The sequence below is a fragment of the Aquarana catesbeiana genome, linkage group LG09 (genome assembly GCF_042186555.1).
Source record: "Aquarana catesbeiana isolate 2022-GZ linkage group LG09, ASM4218655v1, whole genome shotgun sequence".
In the NCBI taxonomy this organism is placed as follows: domain Eukaryota; kingdom Metazoa; phylum Chordata; class Amphibia; order Anura; family Ranidae; genus Aquarana; species Aquarana catesbeiana.
Genome location: NC_133332.1, coordinates 180,803,265 through 180,820,552, shown reverse-complemented (window position 1 = coordinate 180,820,552; position 17,288 = coordinate 180,803,265). Strand labels below are relative to the sequence as shown.

At 37.6% G+C, this 17,288-nt stretch overlaps 1 protein-coding gene across 9 annotated transcripts in view; it reads right to left on the bottom strand.

The window, feature by feature from the left end:
* TENM1 (teneurin transmembrane protein 1) overlaps positions 1-17,288 on the bottom strand; it is a 1,380,190-nt gene that overhangs the window by 524,536 nt on the left and 838,366 nt on the right. For 5 of the 9 annotated variants that reach the window (XM_073599407.1, XM_073599406.1, XM_073599412.1 and 2 more), the window contains 2 exons: positions 15,685-15,828; positions 368-594 (listed from right to left, as the gene is read on the bottom strand). In XM_073599407.1, coding sequence (XP_073455508.1) covers positions 368-594; positions 15,685-15,828 — 371 coding nt within the window. The remainder of the gene's footprint in view (positions 1-367; positions 595-15,684; positions 15,829-17,288) is intronic. The other 4 variants (XM_073599410.1, XM_073599413.1, XM_073599409.1 and 1 more) reach the window with 3 other exon arrangements.

Genomic DNA, 17,288 nt, shown 5'->3' with positions numbered 1-17,288 from the left:
TCTGTTATCAAACAAATATTAATTAATATATATTAACCTTTTATTACCAGTCATTAGAACCCATATCAGGTTGTTTCTTGCTATCTGTGTCCCATAGGGGAGATTTCCCCTCCCTTCCTGTCCAAGAGACACAACACGAAGTTAGGGGAAATTCCCTCGTAATCAACTGTCACCAGAATATTGGAATATTCACCCCTACCTCCTGTTCTGGTAACATTAGTAAAACCAAAGATATCCTTCCCGTCCCCATAACACATTTTCAACAAGATATATAGAGAGGGCAACTCTTTCCAGTGGCAGTGGAGTTAGGCTTAAAATTATTCACATTATCAGTAACTCCCAAAAAAAAAAGAAATACTAAACATACTTGTGTGTGGGTTGGTGGGATATTTCTTCTTCCATATATGCCAAGAAGGGAATCTTTTGAAAAAGAGACATTAAATTTTAAATACATGGGATGGTGTATTGTAATCTGGAATCGCCAGAACAAGGCAGGTGGGATGCTCTCCACAATCTGTTTTCCTATTTCCACCTCGCCAGAGTCTATCGCTCTTCCTCTTTGATAAACTGCACACAGAAACAGAAAAAACAGTTCTATTACCTTTTAAGTATACATAGTTATACAAATTCAAATTATTATATTAAATGCATATATGAAAACAATATAGAGCACAACATACATTAGGTATCTGAACCTTTTTAGGCACCAATATCAACAAGAAAAAACATATATAATGTAATACAATTCCAATATGTTATTGTTGCAAAGATAAAAGCATACATAAAATAGTTGGCTGGTCGAACAATAATATCACTCATTTCTCATCAGCATGTCCATCATATTACACATTTGATACATATATAGTGGTATTCATGGAAATGGTCCAAGCAAATAACCCAACATGTTTCAAAATGCATGGGTACCACTACTATATGCTGTATGTATCTAATGTGAATTATGGTGGAAACACTGATGAGAGATATTATTGTTTGATCCGACAACTATTTTATTTATTCTTTTAGCAATAAAAATATTGGAATTTTATTACATTACCATATATGTTTTTTTCTTGTTGATATTGGTGCCTAAATAAGTTAACCCATTGTATGTTGTATGCTGTGCTCTAGGATATAATGTTTTGGGATGTTGGCACATATATAGTTTAAGGTCATACCTCTGTCTATGGATTAGGTATACAGGAAAAAAATATTTTAAAATCTAATAAGTATAGTTGTACACCAAAAAAGATAAATAACACAGCAAATAAAAAAACAACACAGCAGTGTTACACTTTATTTCTCTGTCATTTACTTTGGGATTAAGTGCAGAAGATGACTCCTACAGAATAAAGATTAGTTTAAATATTTTTGGCTCATTTAAAATTGTTCTATTCAGGTTTCTTATACTTTCAGGCATCGGGGAACCAGCTCAATTTAAAACTCACCAAAGCACCACTATATTTTAGTATAGTATATGTTATTGTATTGGCTGAGGAATTACAGAAACATGATCACTATGATCTAGCTATGTCCAGCTGGCAGTAAAAATCAGCCTTTGCTTACAAATGACACTAGCATACTTTTGAGCAAACACCCACAATATGCTAGTCCACCAGTGTAGCAATATGTATGTATTGGCACAACTGCATGACAGGTCAGTGTAATTCTTGTTTAGAACAATGCAGTATTTGCTCTCTTATTCCAAGAAGCTTAAAGCGTTTGTTAACTCCCCCAAAAAAAGACCCTGTTCCTATAAAGCATGTTATACAACACAGTGCTTGTGCTGTGCAATTTGACCCCCTGTATCACCTGTAATACCTGGCTGATCCTGCCAGTTTCTACCCTCCCCTGTAAGATGACCACGATGTATCACAATGACACCATTGTCAGCGTACACGCCTCTGTCAGCCGCAGCCGTGCTCTATGTCTCCTGTGTCCTGTCCTCCATCCTCTCCCCCTCCTCTCCCCCTCCCCTTTCTGCCTGTCAGCTCTGTGTCCACGCTGCCCCCTCCCATCCTGCTGCTCAAATTACTGTTTATTTGTAATACAATCTCTGTTTTTTACTGCAATGGCCCCCTGTGAGTGTGCTGTATAAAAATAATGCTGTATATATCTTGTTTACAGAGCGCTGATCTGCATTCATTGACCTGCTGCCTATCTCCTCTCTTGGCCCGACAGATGCAGCGGGCAGTGCCGCCTCTCTCCTCCTCCCCTTCTGACTGAAGAGAGGAGATAGGTGGCGGGTCAATGAACGCAGATCAGCACTCTGTAAACAAGGTATGTACAGCATTATTTTTATAAAGCACAGTAAGAGGGGGCCATTACAGTAAAAAACGGAGAGGAAAATATAAATTTATGTTGGTGGGTTAACAATCACTTTAAAGTGTTTATTACCCTAAAAGAAAGAAGTGGATCCTGTTGCTTTAAAGCATGTTTTACAGCACAGTGCATGTGCTGCATAATTTGGCCCCTTGTATCACCTGAAATACCTGGCTGATCCTGCCCTCCCCCCTGTAAACTGACCATAGTTTATCATGACTGCTGAGCCCTGACACTGTGGTCAGTTTACGTAATGCTGTCATCCCCAGCTCTCCTCTGTTCTCTCCCCCCTCCTCCCTGCCTGTCAGCTCCCCGATCCTCCCCTCCTGATGATAGAATAACAGTGTAAAGTCTCTCCAATCCCCTCTGTTAGAAAATGTTATGTTCACAAGTAAAAAGAAAAGCTGCTGTGTACCTTATTCCATAGCGCTGATCAGCGCTCATGTGTCTGCCTGGCTCTCTCCTCCTCTCCCCTCCTGCTCCCGGCTGACATCAGTGGGAGTTCTCAGCCCCTCCCACTGTAGCTGTCAGCCTGGGAGAGGAGGGAGCCAGGCAGTCACGTGAGTGACGATTGGCGCTACGGAATAAGGTACACAGCGGCTTGTTTTTTAAATAACACACACTGGGGAACATAACATTATCTAACAGAGGGGATTAGAGAGACTTTACTGGTGGCTTTACAACCACTTTAATGAGGCCAGGACAGGTGTTCATGCTGCTAAATGCCAGAGCTTCAATAACGAGTTCCCTTCATGTTCATAAGGTTCAAGTAAGCACAACTTCTCATATGTAAATATGTCTGAGAAAGTGAACTCTTGTAAAAGTTGGAACCTTCTTTTTATTTGACTAGTTTCAGTTTGTCTTAGCTCACATAAATAACTTACAGTTTTGTAAAACTTAAATATTCCCTGCACATGATACAGTTAAAAAGGAACTATAATGGGTTTGGAACAAGTCTATTTAACATTTTTAAAGGATATGTAAACCCAACATTTCATATTCTTGATATGTGCCTGCTGTACCATGTACTTGTATGAAAAAGTATCCTCTTTGTATTGCTTTTTTTGTGTGAAATCCCTGGTGTTCCTACCAGCTCCTCTGCTTTCCTATTAAAAACTGACCACACTAGGCATGAGAGCACAGAGTGGTTTGTTTTCTGGCTGTGCTGGGAACTCAGTCTGCTCTCCTCCAATGATTAGATGATTAGAATTCTTCTGCTGACATGCTCCCACCCCCCTTCCCCACACATATAGCCATTCACTGGAAATTTTGGTGTGCTGCTGTTTCTCCTGAGCTTTCTTATGCAGCTGAGAACACAGGGCATGTGATCACTTCTAAAAAAAGATATTTAGAATGTTTTAAATATGTATACAAAAAAGTTTTGCCTTTTATTTCTATTTTAAACTAAATAGGTTGTTTTTAAAGGTGAGGGTTCACATATACTTTTTAGTTTATAAGCTTTAAAAAATTAGATTTTATGTTTTACTATCTATAAAAAAAATCTTTGAACAAAAAAGTTTCTACTAGTTTTCTACAGAATTTGAGGGTCTCAACATAGAGCATAGCAGTAGTTGTACCCTTTGTGACTACCTCTAACTAAATTTTCTTATGACTACATCTGAACAGAATTTTCAGTAAGTAAAGAAGAAGGTAAATAATTTCTCTAACCTATTCAGCAAGGTATATCATTATTTATGTCTGCAAACAACAGGCTATTTTTAGCAGAGCAGTTAAGGTTAGCTGTGACAGACCCAACATTTTTTTTTCACATTTTTAATTTTTGCCACAAACCTAATATGTTAATGAAACAACCACACTAAGTTCTATCAAAGTATACATAATTTTATGCCTAGGGTACAGATAACGTTTTCTACATTTAAGTCACAGCTAACTATAGATAGTATAAATAGTATAAATAATCTCATGATAACATATAAATTAGATACCAGTATCACAAAAATGTCAATCCTAAATATTTTTTTTTTTTACATTTGTTGAACTAACACTGAATTTACCACATTATATTTAATTGTTACATTTAGGTTGTCTAGTCCTATCATGCTCTATAAAGACATCATATGTTTTAACCCAACCCTAGCTGTTCTTGAAAGTATGCTTTAAATGAACACAACATCTTGGCTTGTTCTAGAACATAGCACATTATTTTTGATAAAATACGCAATAGCCAAATCTTGGTGTCTTTTTTCACAGCCATATAACATAGAATAGGACTGAAAAGTTGACAAGTGGGAAGAAGTTGAGCAATGACACATTTCATGTACTTATCTATAGCCCAGAGCTCAGAACAATTTGTATCTGCAATGATTTTACTGTGGATGTTGAAAAATATAAAAGGCTATGTAAAGCAATAGCTGTAAGCTCAAGAGTGTTTTTAATCCGCTCTGTATTAAATATTAAGGAATAGCAAAGTCTTGCTGAGCTGTGCAGTGAATGAGTAAGCAGGCGTCAATAATCCATAATGTCATTAATGTCAAGTACTAAATATACAGATTATATATTAATATTTTACACGGTGATTAGGTTTAACTATTTGCTTTATATATCAGCTCAATTGTCTATCTTTTAAATGCTGCAGGAGGAATATAATGAAAAAAAAATCAAAGTTCAATAACATATTCTAACTTAGCTTGAGAAATGGCTTACTCCAAAAAACCTTTGTGTTTTAATATATTATACCAATGCTTTATTGTAACAGGTTGTTAGTTGCTTTTTTTTTTATCTCCCTTTGCAATTCTCCAGTAACATAAGCTACTAAAATTGTTTCTCTGCAAGAATGTCACCATTTTATTGCTGTTTTCAAGGGTATTCTCGTATGAACTTATAAAATGCTTAATAAAAATTCCACTTATTTTAACATTGATTTTTGTGGCTAGATTCTTTCTACCAGCATAAATCTCACTAATCCAAACTTATTAAAAATGTTTAAAAGCAATCTAGCAGCAACTTTGTTGGCACCAGAGCTTCAAAGCTGAATGCAAACAAGCAGAAACAGAGACTGACTATGATGTCTACAGTATTTATAAATGTTTTTCACCGAAGATTCATACAACGTTCTCCCAATAATTAAACATATTTCAAACTGAAAACATTTTATAAATAGACCACTATATCATTTTGCATAGCCCCTTAATAATAACATGATTTTGCCATATGCCAAAGCAGAAAACTTCATAGGTTGCATATCTGGACGCTGGACATCATACTTCAAAATTGAACAATCACACAAGACTTAGCACTGAATTTGAACAGAATCTGGACTCTCATTGGTGTAGCTTGGTATACCGGAGACCTGGTGTGAGATATAAACCAGGAATCTTATGTTTCAGTCCCATACCCACTGCTTCAGATTCACAGGTACCTCATAGCTCTGTTCCGGCGACCACTCCTGTTTAACTTGTTCATAAAAGATATCGAGGTTGGTATCAGTGTTTACTAATGATATAAAGCTAAGCAGGACAAAACTTCACAAAAGGACATAGCAACTCTACAGAAAGAAAGAAATAATAGAGAGGGGTAGGCAAACACATGCCAAATTAAGTTTAATGTAGAGAAATGTAAAGTAATGAACTTGGGGGTGAAAAAGATGAATGCAAGTTACACACTAGGGGTAAAACCTCTGGGGGGAATCGAGGATGGAGAAAGACCTGGGGGTCCTAGTAGATCACATGCTCAGCAATAGCAAATAACATTGCAATGCCAAGCTACAGCAAGCAAGGCCAGTAGAGTATCAGCATGCATTAAAAAAGATATTTACTCAAGAGATAAAATTATAATTCTACCACTTTCCAAAATTCTGGTTCGGTCACACTTTGAGTATGCTGACTGGTCTCTAGTCCTCAGAAGGTATGTGCTGGAACTGGAGAGAGTCCAGAGAAGAGCAGCAAAACGAATAAGGGACTGGAGGATCCCAGTTATGAGGAAAGTTAACAATCATTAAACATATTCTCCCTGGAGAAGAGACGCTTAAGAGGAGATGAGATAGTGATATGTAAACATCTTAATGGTGACCCCAGCATTGGGAGGAAACTATTCAGTCTTAGGTCACTCAAGAAGACATGTGGCCACTCAGTGAAGTTGGATAAGAAGTGGTTCATCCTTAAACTGCATAAGGGGTTTTTACTGTTAGAGCAGTAAAGGATGTGGAACTCCCTTCCACAATTGATGGCTTCAGCGGGTAATGTCACTAATTTCAAAAAATCTTAGATGGGCATCTTATTGAACATAATATACAGGGATATGGGAAGTGGTAGAGACATAATGCACACGCACAGGTTGAACTGGATGACCTGGTGTTTTTATTCAACCTCACTAACTATGTAACATTCAATTCCTCTAACAACCTTTGCTGCTTTTAACACCCCCCCCCCCCATTACCTCCTGAACCAAAAATCCTCAGCTATCATAACCATTGTTTACATCCTTCCTTGGCACCCAACCCCTTGCTTAAATCCTATAAGTCCGTGTTCCACCTTATATAGTATGTTCCCTCTTCTTCGGGAAAAGTGATTTATAAGTAAGTTTTTCTGAAGGCGAAGGTAATAGACATTTGTATAAGTCTAGGCAATCTCTTTAGGTGCCTCAGAACTTGGTCCTAAATGTATCCACGACATCTGTTCCTATAGCACTTTGATGTTTTTGCTGGCAAAGCCAGAGGATGTTTGCATCAGCTATTGCAATACCATTCTAAACAGCTACACACACATACATGGTTAACTATTTAATGGGAAAAGAAAATTATTTTGAGCTTATGCAATAGTAAATTCAGTGAGCTGAACATTTGGATGAGAACACTTATAAGGATACATCAATATTAAATCAATATTGAGTCAGTGCACATGAACATTTAAGGTGCATTTAAGATGCATTTACCATGCTTCTGATATTTGTTAACTATTTGTTTGTCATAAATTGGCCCTGATTTATATGGATGAATAAAAGTAAACAGATCTCAAGCTGACCTTAGCTAATTTAACAAGCCCTTCACTTACCCTAACAGACCTTATGTCTGTTAGGGTAAGTAGCTCTATTTATAAAGTAGAGACCTATGGATTATTTTACGAAAGTAACTAGTTTTTCCACAAATCTGATTAATTTGTCCATGAAAGAGAAAAGGATTTTGTGGGTGAGTCTACTCAGCAATACCTAAATAACTGAAATATCAGTATTAGGTAGATTACCCCTATATCTAAAATAATAGCTTCCACTGAAGTGCGCAATGAAAATGAAAAAAAACCAACAAAAAAAAACATTGAAGTTGAATATCCATTCGCAGACAAGAAAAACTCTTCGCTGCACTTTAACTCACTTTGCAATTCAATCATTAAGGTCTATTATTTAAACTAATCCTGTTTGGATTTTAGGAATATGTGGTACTGTTATATGTACTGTGATTTTGTAGGAAGGTAAGCAGCAACAGAAACATGGATTGATAAAGTTGCAAAATGAATTTTTGCTTGAGATAGGCCTCATACAGATGTTATTGGTCCTATGACAAAGCTTGGATTAGTGTGCTGTTATATTCTTTGTAGGTTATGCTTCTCTTAGGACTAGAACTGCAAGCTGGTAAATAGATATTAACTTCACATTTATTAAGTGTTTTTATACTGTGAACATTGCATAAAATATGAAAATGAACTAACTTCTACAGTTTAATGGGGTATCAAACAGACTGTGAAAGAACTTGTATTGTTTAGCACACACAAAACACATTCAGAGACATTGTAGATGCCATTACACAGCAACTTGTATTGTTTCTGGTGATAACTAATATCAGCTTGTACATGGCAGCACTGGAACTTCAAATGCTGACACATAATTCGGGATTAAAGTGGTTTTAAACCCTTACATGTACTCAGTGAAGTGACTAGTATTAGGCAATACACAGAGGTGAAACAAATCCTCCTATATAAGTTGTAGCTGTGTATCTGCAGCAAATTAATTCTGTAGATTGTTCAGAAAACACACAGAAGAAAGAATTTCTCTTTAGTTCTAGGAGCAGGAGGCGGAGGTCTTAATCTTCACACAGCCAACAGCTCTGAGTTCTGATTGGAGGGAAGGGCACAGCCGCCTTTACACAGTAAGAACAAGCACAGCTGTGGATATGAGTCAGACCATGCAGCTCCCTTTTTTTCACCATTTTAACCTCCCTTGCGGTATGATTATTTCGGATTTTAGGTGCTGAAAGCGGTACCATTATTTTGCATGGAAATTTGGCGTTTTATATTGTAGGTCTGTAAATCTTAACAATAACACACTTAAATCTGTCCAAACCAGAGTCTAGTAGATATCCCGGGTATGATAAAGTTTGAAACACAAAAACATAAATTATAATATAATAAATAAAAATAAATAATTAAAAAAAAAAAATTAGTAATAAAATAAATTTCCCCACAATTTACTATCGCTCAATTCTGCAAGTGTTCTAATTTATTATCGCTGTTTTCTAGCTGGTCTAAAGCCACTTTTGACGTAAAGGGACACTTTTTGGTTGCTATGGACAATCTCCAGTTTCCAGGCAGAAAGAACAGTGTATATCATGTAAAATTGCATGCAGGGCATGGGACAAAGCACTGGGGACAAAAGGGATGTGAAATCATTTCATACAGTACTGTAATCTGTAAGATTACAGTACTGTATGTGTTATGCTTTTGAAATTTTTTTGAATTTGCCGCCAGGCTCCGCCCCTGTGCGTCGCGCCGCTCGCAGGGAACGGAGCCTGGCACGGAGAGACTTCGGAGGAGGACGGAGCCCTCGGACACTGCGGGGGACATCGCAGGATCCCGGGGACAAGGTAAGTAACGCCGCCCCAGGATCCTGCAATGCGATCCCGAGTGTGGCTCGGGGTTACCGCTAATGGTACTGAATTTTAACCCCGAGCCACACTCGGGAAAACCGCCAGGGAGGCTACCTCTTGGTGTCAGGAAAAGCTGCAAGAGCTGAGTCATGCTGGAAAGAGAGGAACCAGGCAGTAGAGAGAAATGACACTCAGAGCTTTGGAGAGGGGCAAGTACACAGTATAGCAGGATGTGCCTTCTTCATAATTCATGTCTGAGGTGTACAACCATGGTAATTAACTTACAGTAAAGCTACACTCTACCTAAGGAAAACCTGGTGCTGCTTATGCCTGTTCAATAACACATCATAGACTTGAAAAAGACTTGAATACTCTTAGAATCACTACTATAGGAGTATGCCCTCATTCAAGTTTATGGGGAGTTACTACACAGGCATGAGCATAGGATTTAAACATCAAGGGAGGCCACAACATCGCAAAGAGGTAAATAAGCACCTGTGTATGGGTGCTGGTCTAAGTTAAATTGGGTTGGAGGGTAGGAAGTGTGGGATGGATTTGTAGTCATCCTCAACCACTTGCTGATCAGCCACCATCATTATACAGCGGCAAGTCATCACGATCCTGCAAACTGTCGTAGCTGTACGTTGTTCCCTTTAAGCGGTATAACAGGTGCGCGCCGTCCACGCACGATCACAGGCACGAGAGCCAGAACAGGGACGCACAAATCCCTGTTCTGTGAGGAGAGGAGAGACGGATACATAGGGAACATAGTTAACCCCTTGATCGCCCCCTAGAGTTAATCCCTTCCCTGCCAGTGACATTTACATAGTAATCAGTGCATTTTTATAGCACTGATCGCTGTATAATTGTCAATGGTCCCAAAAATGTGTCAAAAGTGTCTGATCTGTCCGCCATAATGTTGCAGTCCCAATAGAAATCGCTGATCACCACCATCACTAGTAAAAAAAAAATAAATAAATAATAAAAAATGCCATAAATCTTTCCCCTATTTTGTAGACTGTATAACTCTTATGCTTTTTGTGATTTTTATTACCAAAAATATGTAGAAGAATACATATCGGCCTAAACTGAGGACTTTTTTTTTTTTTTAATTGGGGACATTTATTATAGCAAAAAGTACAAAATATTGTGTTTTTTTCAAAATTGTTGCACTTTTTTGTTTATAGCGCAAAAAATAAAAACCACAGAGATGATCAAATAGCACCAAAGGAAAGTTCTATTTGTGGGGAAAAAAAGGTTTTTGGGTTCAGCATCGCACGACTGTCACAATTGTCAGTTAAAGCGACGCAGTGCCCTATCACAAAAAATGGCCTGGTCATTGAGCAGCCAAATCTTTCGGGGCTGAAGTGGTTAAAGGAGTAAATAATGTTTACTCAGAATATATGTTTTTCTTAAAATCTTGGAATTAAGGTGAATTTGTGTTCTTTTTAATACATGAAAAAATAACGAGTTTTGCATTGCGCATGATTAGATGAATGAAATTAACACATATTTATATGATAAAAGAAATAAGTAACACAAAATCATTTAAATTAGTTTTTCCCATAAAAAGGTAAAATGTTAATTAAAACAAATGGGCATTCCTTGGGTTTCAATGCTGGATCCCTTTTACTTGTGGGAGAAGGGGGTTCTCCCCCTCCCACCACCGAGACTGAAGCTGGAGGTTTCACTGGCCTACCATAGAGATGAGGACTGAAACTTCCCTGATTTGCTTTATGGTCTAAGAAACCAAAAGTGATAAGTATTTTGTCACTTCCGGTTTTGGTCTAATGTAAATAGGCCATTACCAGCCTGAAAAAGCATCTGATCATGTTGTTCATCCTTTGTGATAGCAATAAATTTGATAAAAAAGAGACAGTATAAAATAATAAAATAAATACATGTAAAGTGCCCCTCCCATGCTTGTGCACAAAGGCAAATGTGCACATAGGACCCGCATGCAGTTGTGAACAGTGATTGCACCACACATGCGAGGTATCGTCACAAATGTCAGAGCGAGAGCAATAATTCTAGCACCTGGCTTCTTGTGTAACTCTAAACTGGTAATCTGTAAAGAATTTAAAGCATTGCCTATGGAGCTTTTTAAGTACCATAATTTGTCACCATTCAACAGGCATACATACACAATTGTAAAACGAGACATGGTGGGTATCTATTTACTTGGTGTAACATCATCTTTTATAGCTTATCAAACAATTGGCTATTATATTGTGTTTTTGTGCATTAAAATTCATTTTTTCCAAAAAAATTGTGTTTGAAAAACCGCTGCGCAAAAATTGTGTGACATAAAAATTTGCAACACTCATCATTTTATTCTCTAGGGCCTCAGCTTAAAAAAAATATAATGTTTGGGGGTTGATTATTTAGTTGCTAAATAGGCTCTGTGTCATGGCACCAACAGCAGGAGAAGCGTTCTAGGACGAAGCATCTCTACCAGCACTTGTCTGGGCTCCAACAGCAGGAGAAGGACTCTAGTACCCAGCATCTCTACCAGCATTTCACATGGGCCTATATAAGGAAGCCTGTCAGTGGCTGCAGTTGCTAGTTGATCTTTGGCTTCTCCAGTGCTTTATCTCTGTGGTATTCCTGTTAATGTGTCTCTTGTTACCAACCCAGCTTGTCCTTGACCTGTCTCCTGCTTGCTTCCTGTGTTTGACCTTGGCTATCCACCTGACCACTTCCGCTCTGATACCCACCTGGCTCCTGACCTCGGCTATCCACCTGACCATGTCTGCTCTGATACCCAACTGGCTTCTGACCTAGGCTTTCTTCTGACCACGCTCCAGTATCAGCATTATCCAAGTCCTGAAACACCTTAAGGGTGCCACCTGTCTGCTGATTCTACGCCAGCCCACCAGCTGTACTCTGAAACCTCCTGCACACAGTCCAGCAGGCGACCCATGCTACTTTGGGCCTGACCTCTCCTGTTTCCACCCTTAGAGGGGTCTGGAACTTAGCTGCAAGGGAAGCCCTCTCTCTCTCTCCATTGGCCCTCAGCACCAGGTATGTGATACTCCAACCAGTAAGCAAACAACCCTACAGTATCAGCCAAATGGGACAGGAGGCTGAGCAAAGGCTTCCCAAATCTCCAAAGTCTGACCAGGTGTATAGGAGGCAAACTTAGATTGTTAGCTGGTCTGTTGGCATGCATTAATCTGTAACATCATGCAGTCTATGAAGACCTGGAGTTCTGCTAAATTGAAGGATTTCACATACGTCTCCTATTGGTGGAATTATGGTGCAAGAAAGAGCGATTAAATTCAATGTGCTCTAAAAACATTATGGCATAGTTATAGCAAATAAAACATAGACTAATATTTTTCCTTTGATCTCACTTCCATTTAACTGATTATAGTGTAGCTATACAGCACCAAACAGACTAAAACTTCCTTTTTTATGCTAATAAATTTGCTTTATTTGAATGGATTTGCAGGAGAAAGTTATTTCTTCCAACTTTCTAATGGTGTAATACTACACTCTGCTGAAATCAATATTCTCAGGCAAGAGGCATCGTTAAACTATATCTTGATTACCCTTCCTGCTTGGTGTTTGTTACACTAAACTCATAATTTACTGAGATTTCACATGATAGGATCTTGTTGGGTCTTCTGGTAAGTTCACCATGGTTTTTTCTGGAAACTTGATATGCTCTAGTCTACATTTCTATTAAAAACTTCATTACCAAACCAATTACAATATTGGCTAGAGTAATGTATATGGGTATTAACCAACATATTTTGATATAAGATTGCTAGTTTGTCTCGGAATAGAATTGCTCTGTAAAAAACACATTGAACAGAAATGTCTGATTCTGTAAAAGGATTAGTCTTTTCAATGATTTTCTAGATATACATCTAAAAGAGATCAGCTTGCTGCTATCAATGCAGTTTGTAAAAAAAATACATATACTGTATATACAGTATGTATATAAATATATATAAATATATATATATATACACACACACACACTATGTTGTCAAAAGTACTGAGACACCTGCCTTTACACGCACATGAACTTTAATGGCATCCCAGTCTTAGTCTGTAAGGTTTAATATTGAGTTGGTCCACCCTTTGCAGCTATAACAGCTTCAACTCTTCTGGGAAGGCTGTCCACAAGGTTTAGGAGTGTGTCTATGGGAATGTTTGACCATTTTTCCAGAAGCGCGAGGTCAGGCACTGATGTTGGACGAGAAGGTCTGGCTTACAGTCTCCGCATTAATTTATCCCAAAGGTGTTCTATCGGGTTGTGGTCAGGACTCTGTGCAGACCAGTCAGGTTCCTCCACCCCAATCTCTCTCATCCATGTCTTTATGGAACTTGCTTTGTGCACTAGTGCACAGTCATGTTGGAACAGAAAGGGGTCCACCTCCAAACTGTTCCCACAAAGTTGGGAGCATGAAATTGTCCAAAATGTCTTGGTATGTTGATGACATAAGAGTTTCCTTCACTGGAACTAAGGGGCCAAGCCCAACCCCTGAAAAACAACCCCACACAATCCCCCCTCCACCAAATGATTTGGACCAGTGCACAAAGCAAGGTCCATAAAGATATGGATGAGTGAGTTTGGGGTGAAGGAACTTGACCATGTCTCTATGGACCTTGCTTTGTGCTCTGGTCCAAGTAGTTTATGGTGTAGAGTTGTTTTTCAGGGGTTGTGCTTGGCCCCTTAGTTTCAGTTTTATATATATATATATATATATATATATATATATATATATATATATATATATATATATATATTTATATATATATATATATATATATATATATATATATATATATATACACACACAGTTGTGCTCATAAGTTTACATACATTGGCAGAATTTATGATTTCTTGCCCATTTTTTAGAGAATATGCTGGAAGGAAATCTGTGAGTGCTGTGCTAATCCCTTCAATATTATTCAACACTACAATGGGTTTGATGTGTATTCTGCAATTTTGAGATTCAAGGTCCCAGATCTTTTATGTGCAGATTTGCTCAGAAGAATTTTTTTAAAATGATGTACTCCATGACCTTTAAACTATGGCCAGCAAGCATAGAAGGGCCAATAAAGGCTTTAGGATAGGTAAACTCCCTTACAGAGAGGCCCTAGTGTCATTAGGGAAACCTGACAAACTTCATATAGAAACTGTATTGAAATTCCGATTGCCAGCACTTTGAATGATTAACCCATTTGCTATATACATATACAGTATATATAGATATATATATATCTATATATAGATATATATATCTATATATATATCTATATATATATAGATATATATATCTATATATATATATATTTTTTTTTTATTTATTTATTTTTTATTGGGAGTTTCTTTGTCTTTCATCTTTCATTTAATGTTGCGGTTGGTTTGAAGTCAGTAGTTACTTTTAGCAGCTGTCCTGACCAAAGCAATTTTTTTTGCTCCAAGGCTTAAATGGGCTTTTGTTTCAGGGAGGGATATTTTGGATGTATTTATTTTTTGGGGGGGCATATTGTTTCTTTTATTTTTATGTTGACAGGGTTTTTTCTTACCAACCACCTGTTCTTAGTGCTGCCTATTTTTCACAACACATTGTTGCATATTTTGAAGAAGAAAAAACTTTGTGCATCAACAGTGTGCACCTACTGCTCAATCACCTCACATTTTATCACTCAAATTCACTGCACCCCTCATCCCCCAAAAATAACAGTTAGGCATATACTAGTTAGGTGTATTGTCCATGATTTAAACTGTCCTGTGGCTGGCCAATTTTACACTGCTGTATATATCATCATATTATCATTATCATAATATTATCATATTATCATCTGCAATTCCCCAATTTTAAACAAACGTTTATTAGACATTGACCAGTGTCAGTGCAGCTTTGCATCAGATAAAACAGGAAAACACTCAACAAACTATTGGCCAAAATGGTCTATTTCTAAAACTATTTGAAAAAAGCCTTTTTGGCAAACCAGAAATTAGTCAGAATTGGGTGTTAATGTTGCTGTAAACCAAGCTAATGGTAAAAAAACACAACAACAAACAAAAAACAATTTCACAGCCAAATATACGCTGTCAGTGTACCATGTTGCTTTGATACCCCATGAAAATTATACCATTTCATGCCACCATGTGCAAATTTGCAGCAGAACCTTTGATGAATCAAAACCGGGAAGATATGCCAACTTCTATGTCTATGTTTTAAAAAATTCTTACTTTTTAAGATACAGCCAATTGCTATTTGAGAGTCTCTAATGTTCAGAGACACTCATAAGTATGACAAAGAAAAGGTGGCACAACTAAAATGTAAGGAAATGTTTGGTGGAGAGCATGTCAGACATTAAATCTATTGGAAACTTCTCCTTGATCCAAATGATCAACACAAACTGTCAATGTGTGACTATGTGTGGTAATGGAAACAGTACATTAAAACCCCATTCTTCAATTCTGTGCTATTCAGATATATATGACCCTGCTAAATTTTGATGCACATACATAATTGTATTTGTTAAAGATGTACTGGCGTTGTGCAGGCCATATACAAGCTTACCTTTTTTCTCAGAAATCTTTCCTCCAAGAGGTGAATACGTGGTATCCATGGATTCCTCTCCTCTGCTTCCTTTGCTGACACCATTCTCATAAAGCTCACTCTCGACTGGTTGCAGTTGCCAAGTTAAACCAAACAAGTGAACTGCTATAAAACAAGAACACAAATTAATCCCAAATGCAAAAAAAAAACATTCAGTAGATAAAATAACAAACATTCTCTGTATATGAAATCTTTATCTTTATCCCTGTCTTTATCCCCTAATTCCTACTTAGTATTTGCTATGCTTTATAAAATTGTAGCGAAACATCATTTTTGAATAGGCAGCGAGAGGCTGATCATTGAAGTAAATAGTTGTTCAGAGCCTTTGTTTCTATGTAAACTTATCTCAGTAATAAAGGGCTGATTATTGTTAAATCACTTCACATACTTTACTTAAAAGCAAATACACAATGTAACTGACAAACTTTCAACTAAATACCATATTATTGTTATACTATGGTAAGTAATTACTTAGGAAGGTCATCCATTTCGATGACGAATTAGTAAAAACTTAAGCGGCTGCTTGGGCTGCTCTACCTGGCCTCAGGTACTTAATCACAGTTATTTGACCATCACTTGGCTATGGCCACATAGGTGATCAGAACCTTTATCGTAGAGTAGAGTTTTGTGAGCTAGTTGGATACAGAGGAGCAATGGGAGGTATTCTCGCCATTTATCTTTTTTTTTTTTTCTTTTGCCACTACAGTGAACTCTATTTGGGAAACTGAAATCACCATTACAGCTCATTATTGTCCCAACATTTTGTCACATCATAGTAGCTTTGTAAATGCACTAATAACATTCATACAACAGAACTTTCCCAGTAATACCAATCCTTAATACCCATTCTAAGGCCTAATCTACGCCCACCCTCCCATCTCCCGCCCACCTCTCCCCACCACCTCTACGTATTCGCCATGAATAGAGCTTTAATTCTTCTAACTCCGTAGTAGAGCTATATTCTTAGTTCCTCGGCATAACTCCACAATCTTTTAAACTCCATCCAACAGTCCCACTTCACTCTAAACCCTTCGTTATTACCTTCAAAGTTTACTCTCAAACACTCCATTTTAAATGTTTCCTCGACAGAGTCAATCCACTCCCATATTAATGGACTTTCCTCTTCTTGCCATTTTTTGGGGATGTCTTTTAACTGCATTTAACAGATGCGGTATCAATGACTCCTTGTATTGCTTCACATCTCCCTCTACTCCGTGGAGCAGCACAACCCACGGATCCTCCACTATTTCTTTTTTTGGTAATTTCTTTTATGCAATGAATACTCTTTTTCCAAAATTATTTTAATTTTGGGACAATCCCACCATAAGTGTACCATTGTCACTATCTCCTTACAGCCTCGCCAACAATCCGCTGATTTATCCTTTTGGTATTTGCTGATTTTGTCTGGGGTTGCGTACCATCTAGTTAAGCATTTTTAATTAATTTCAGCAGTTTTAGTGTTAACTGATGAACTATGAGTCAAGTTCAGTATTTTTCCAATAGTGATATTATCCCTATGTGACCCCAATTGCTGTTCCCATTTTCTAATATACAGCGGGATCTCC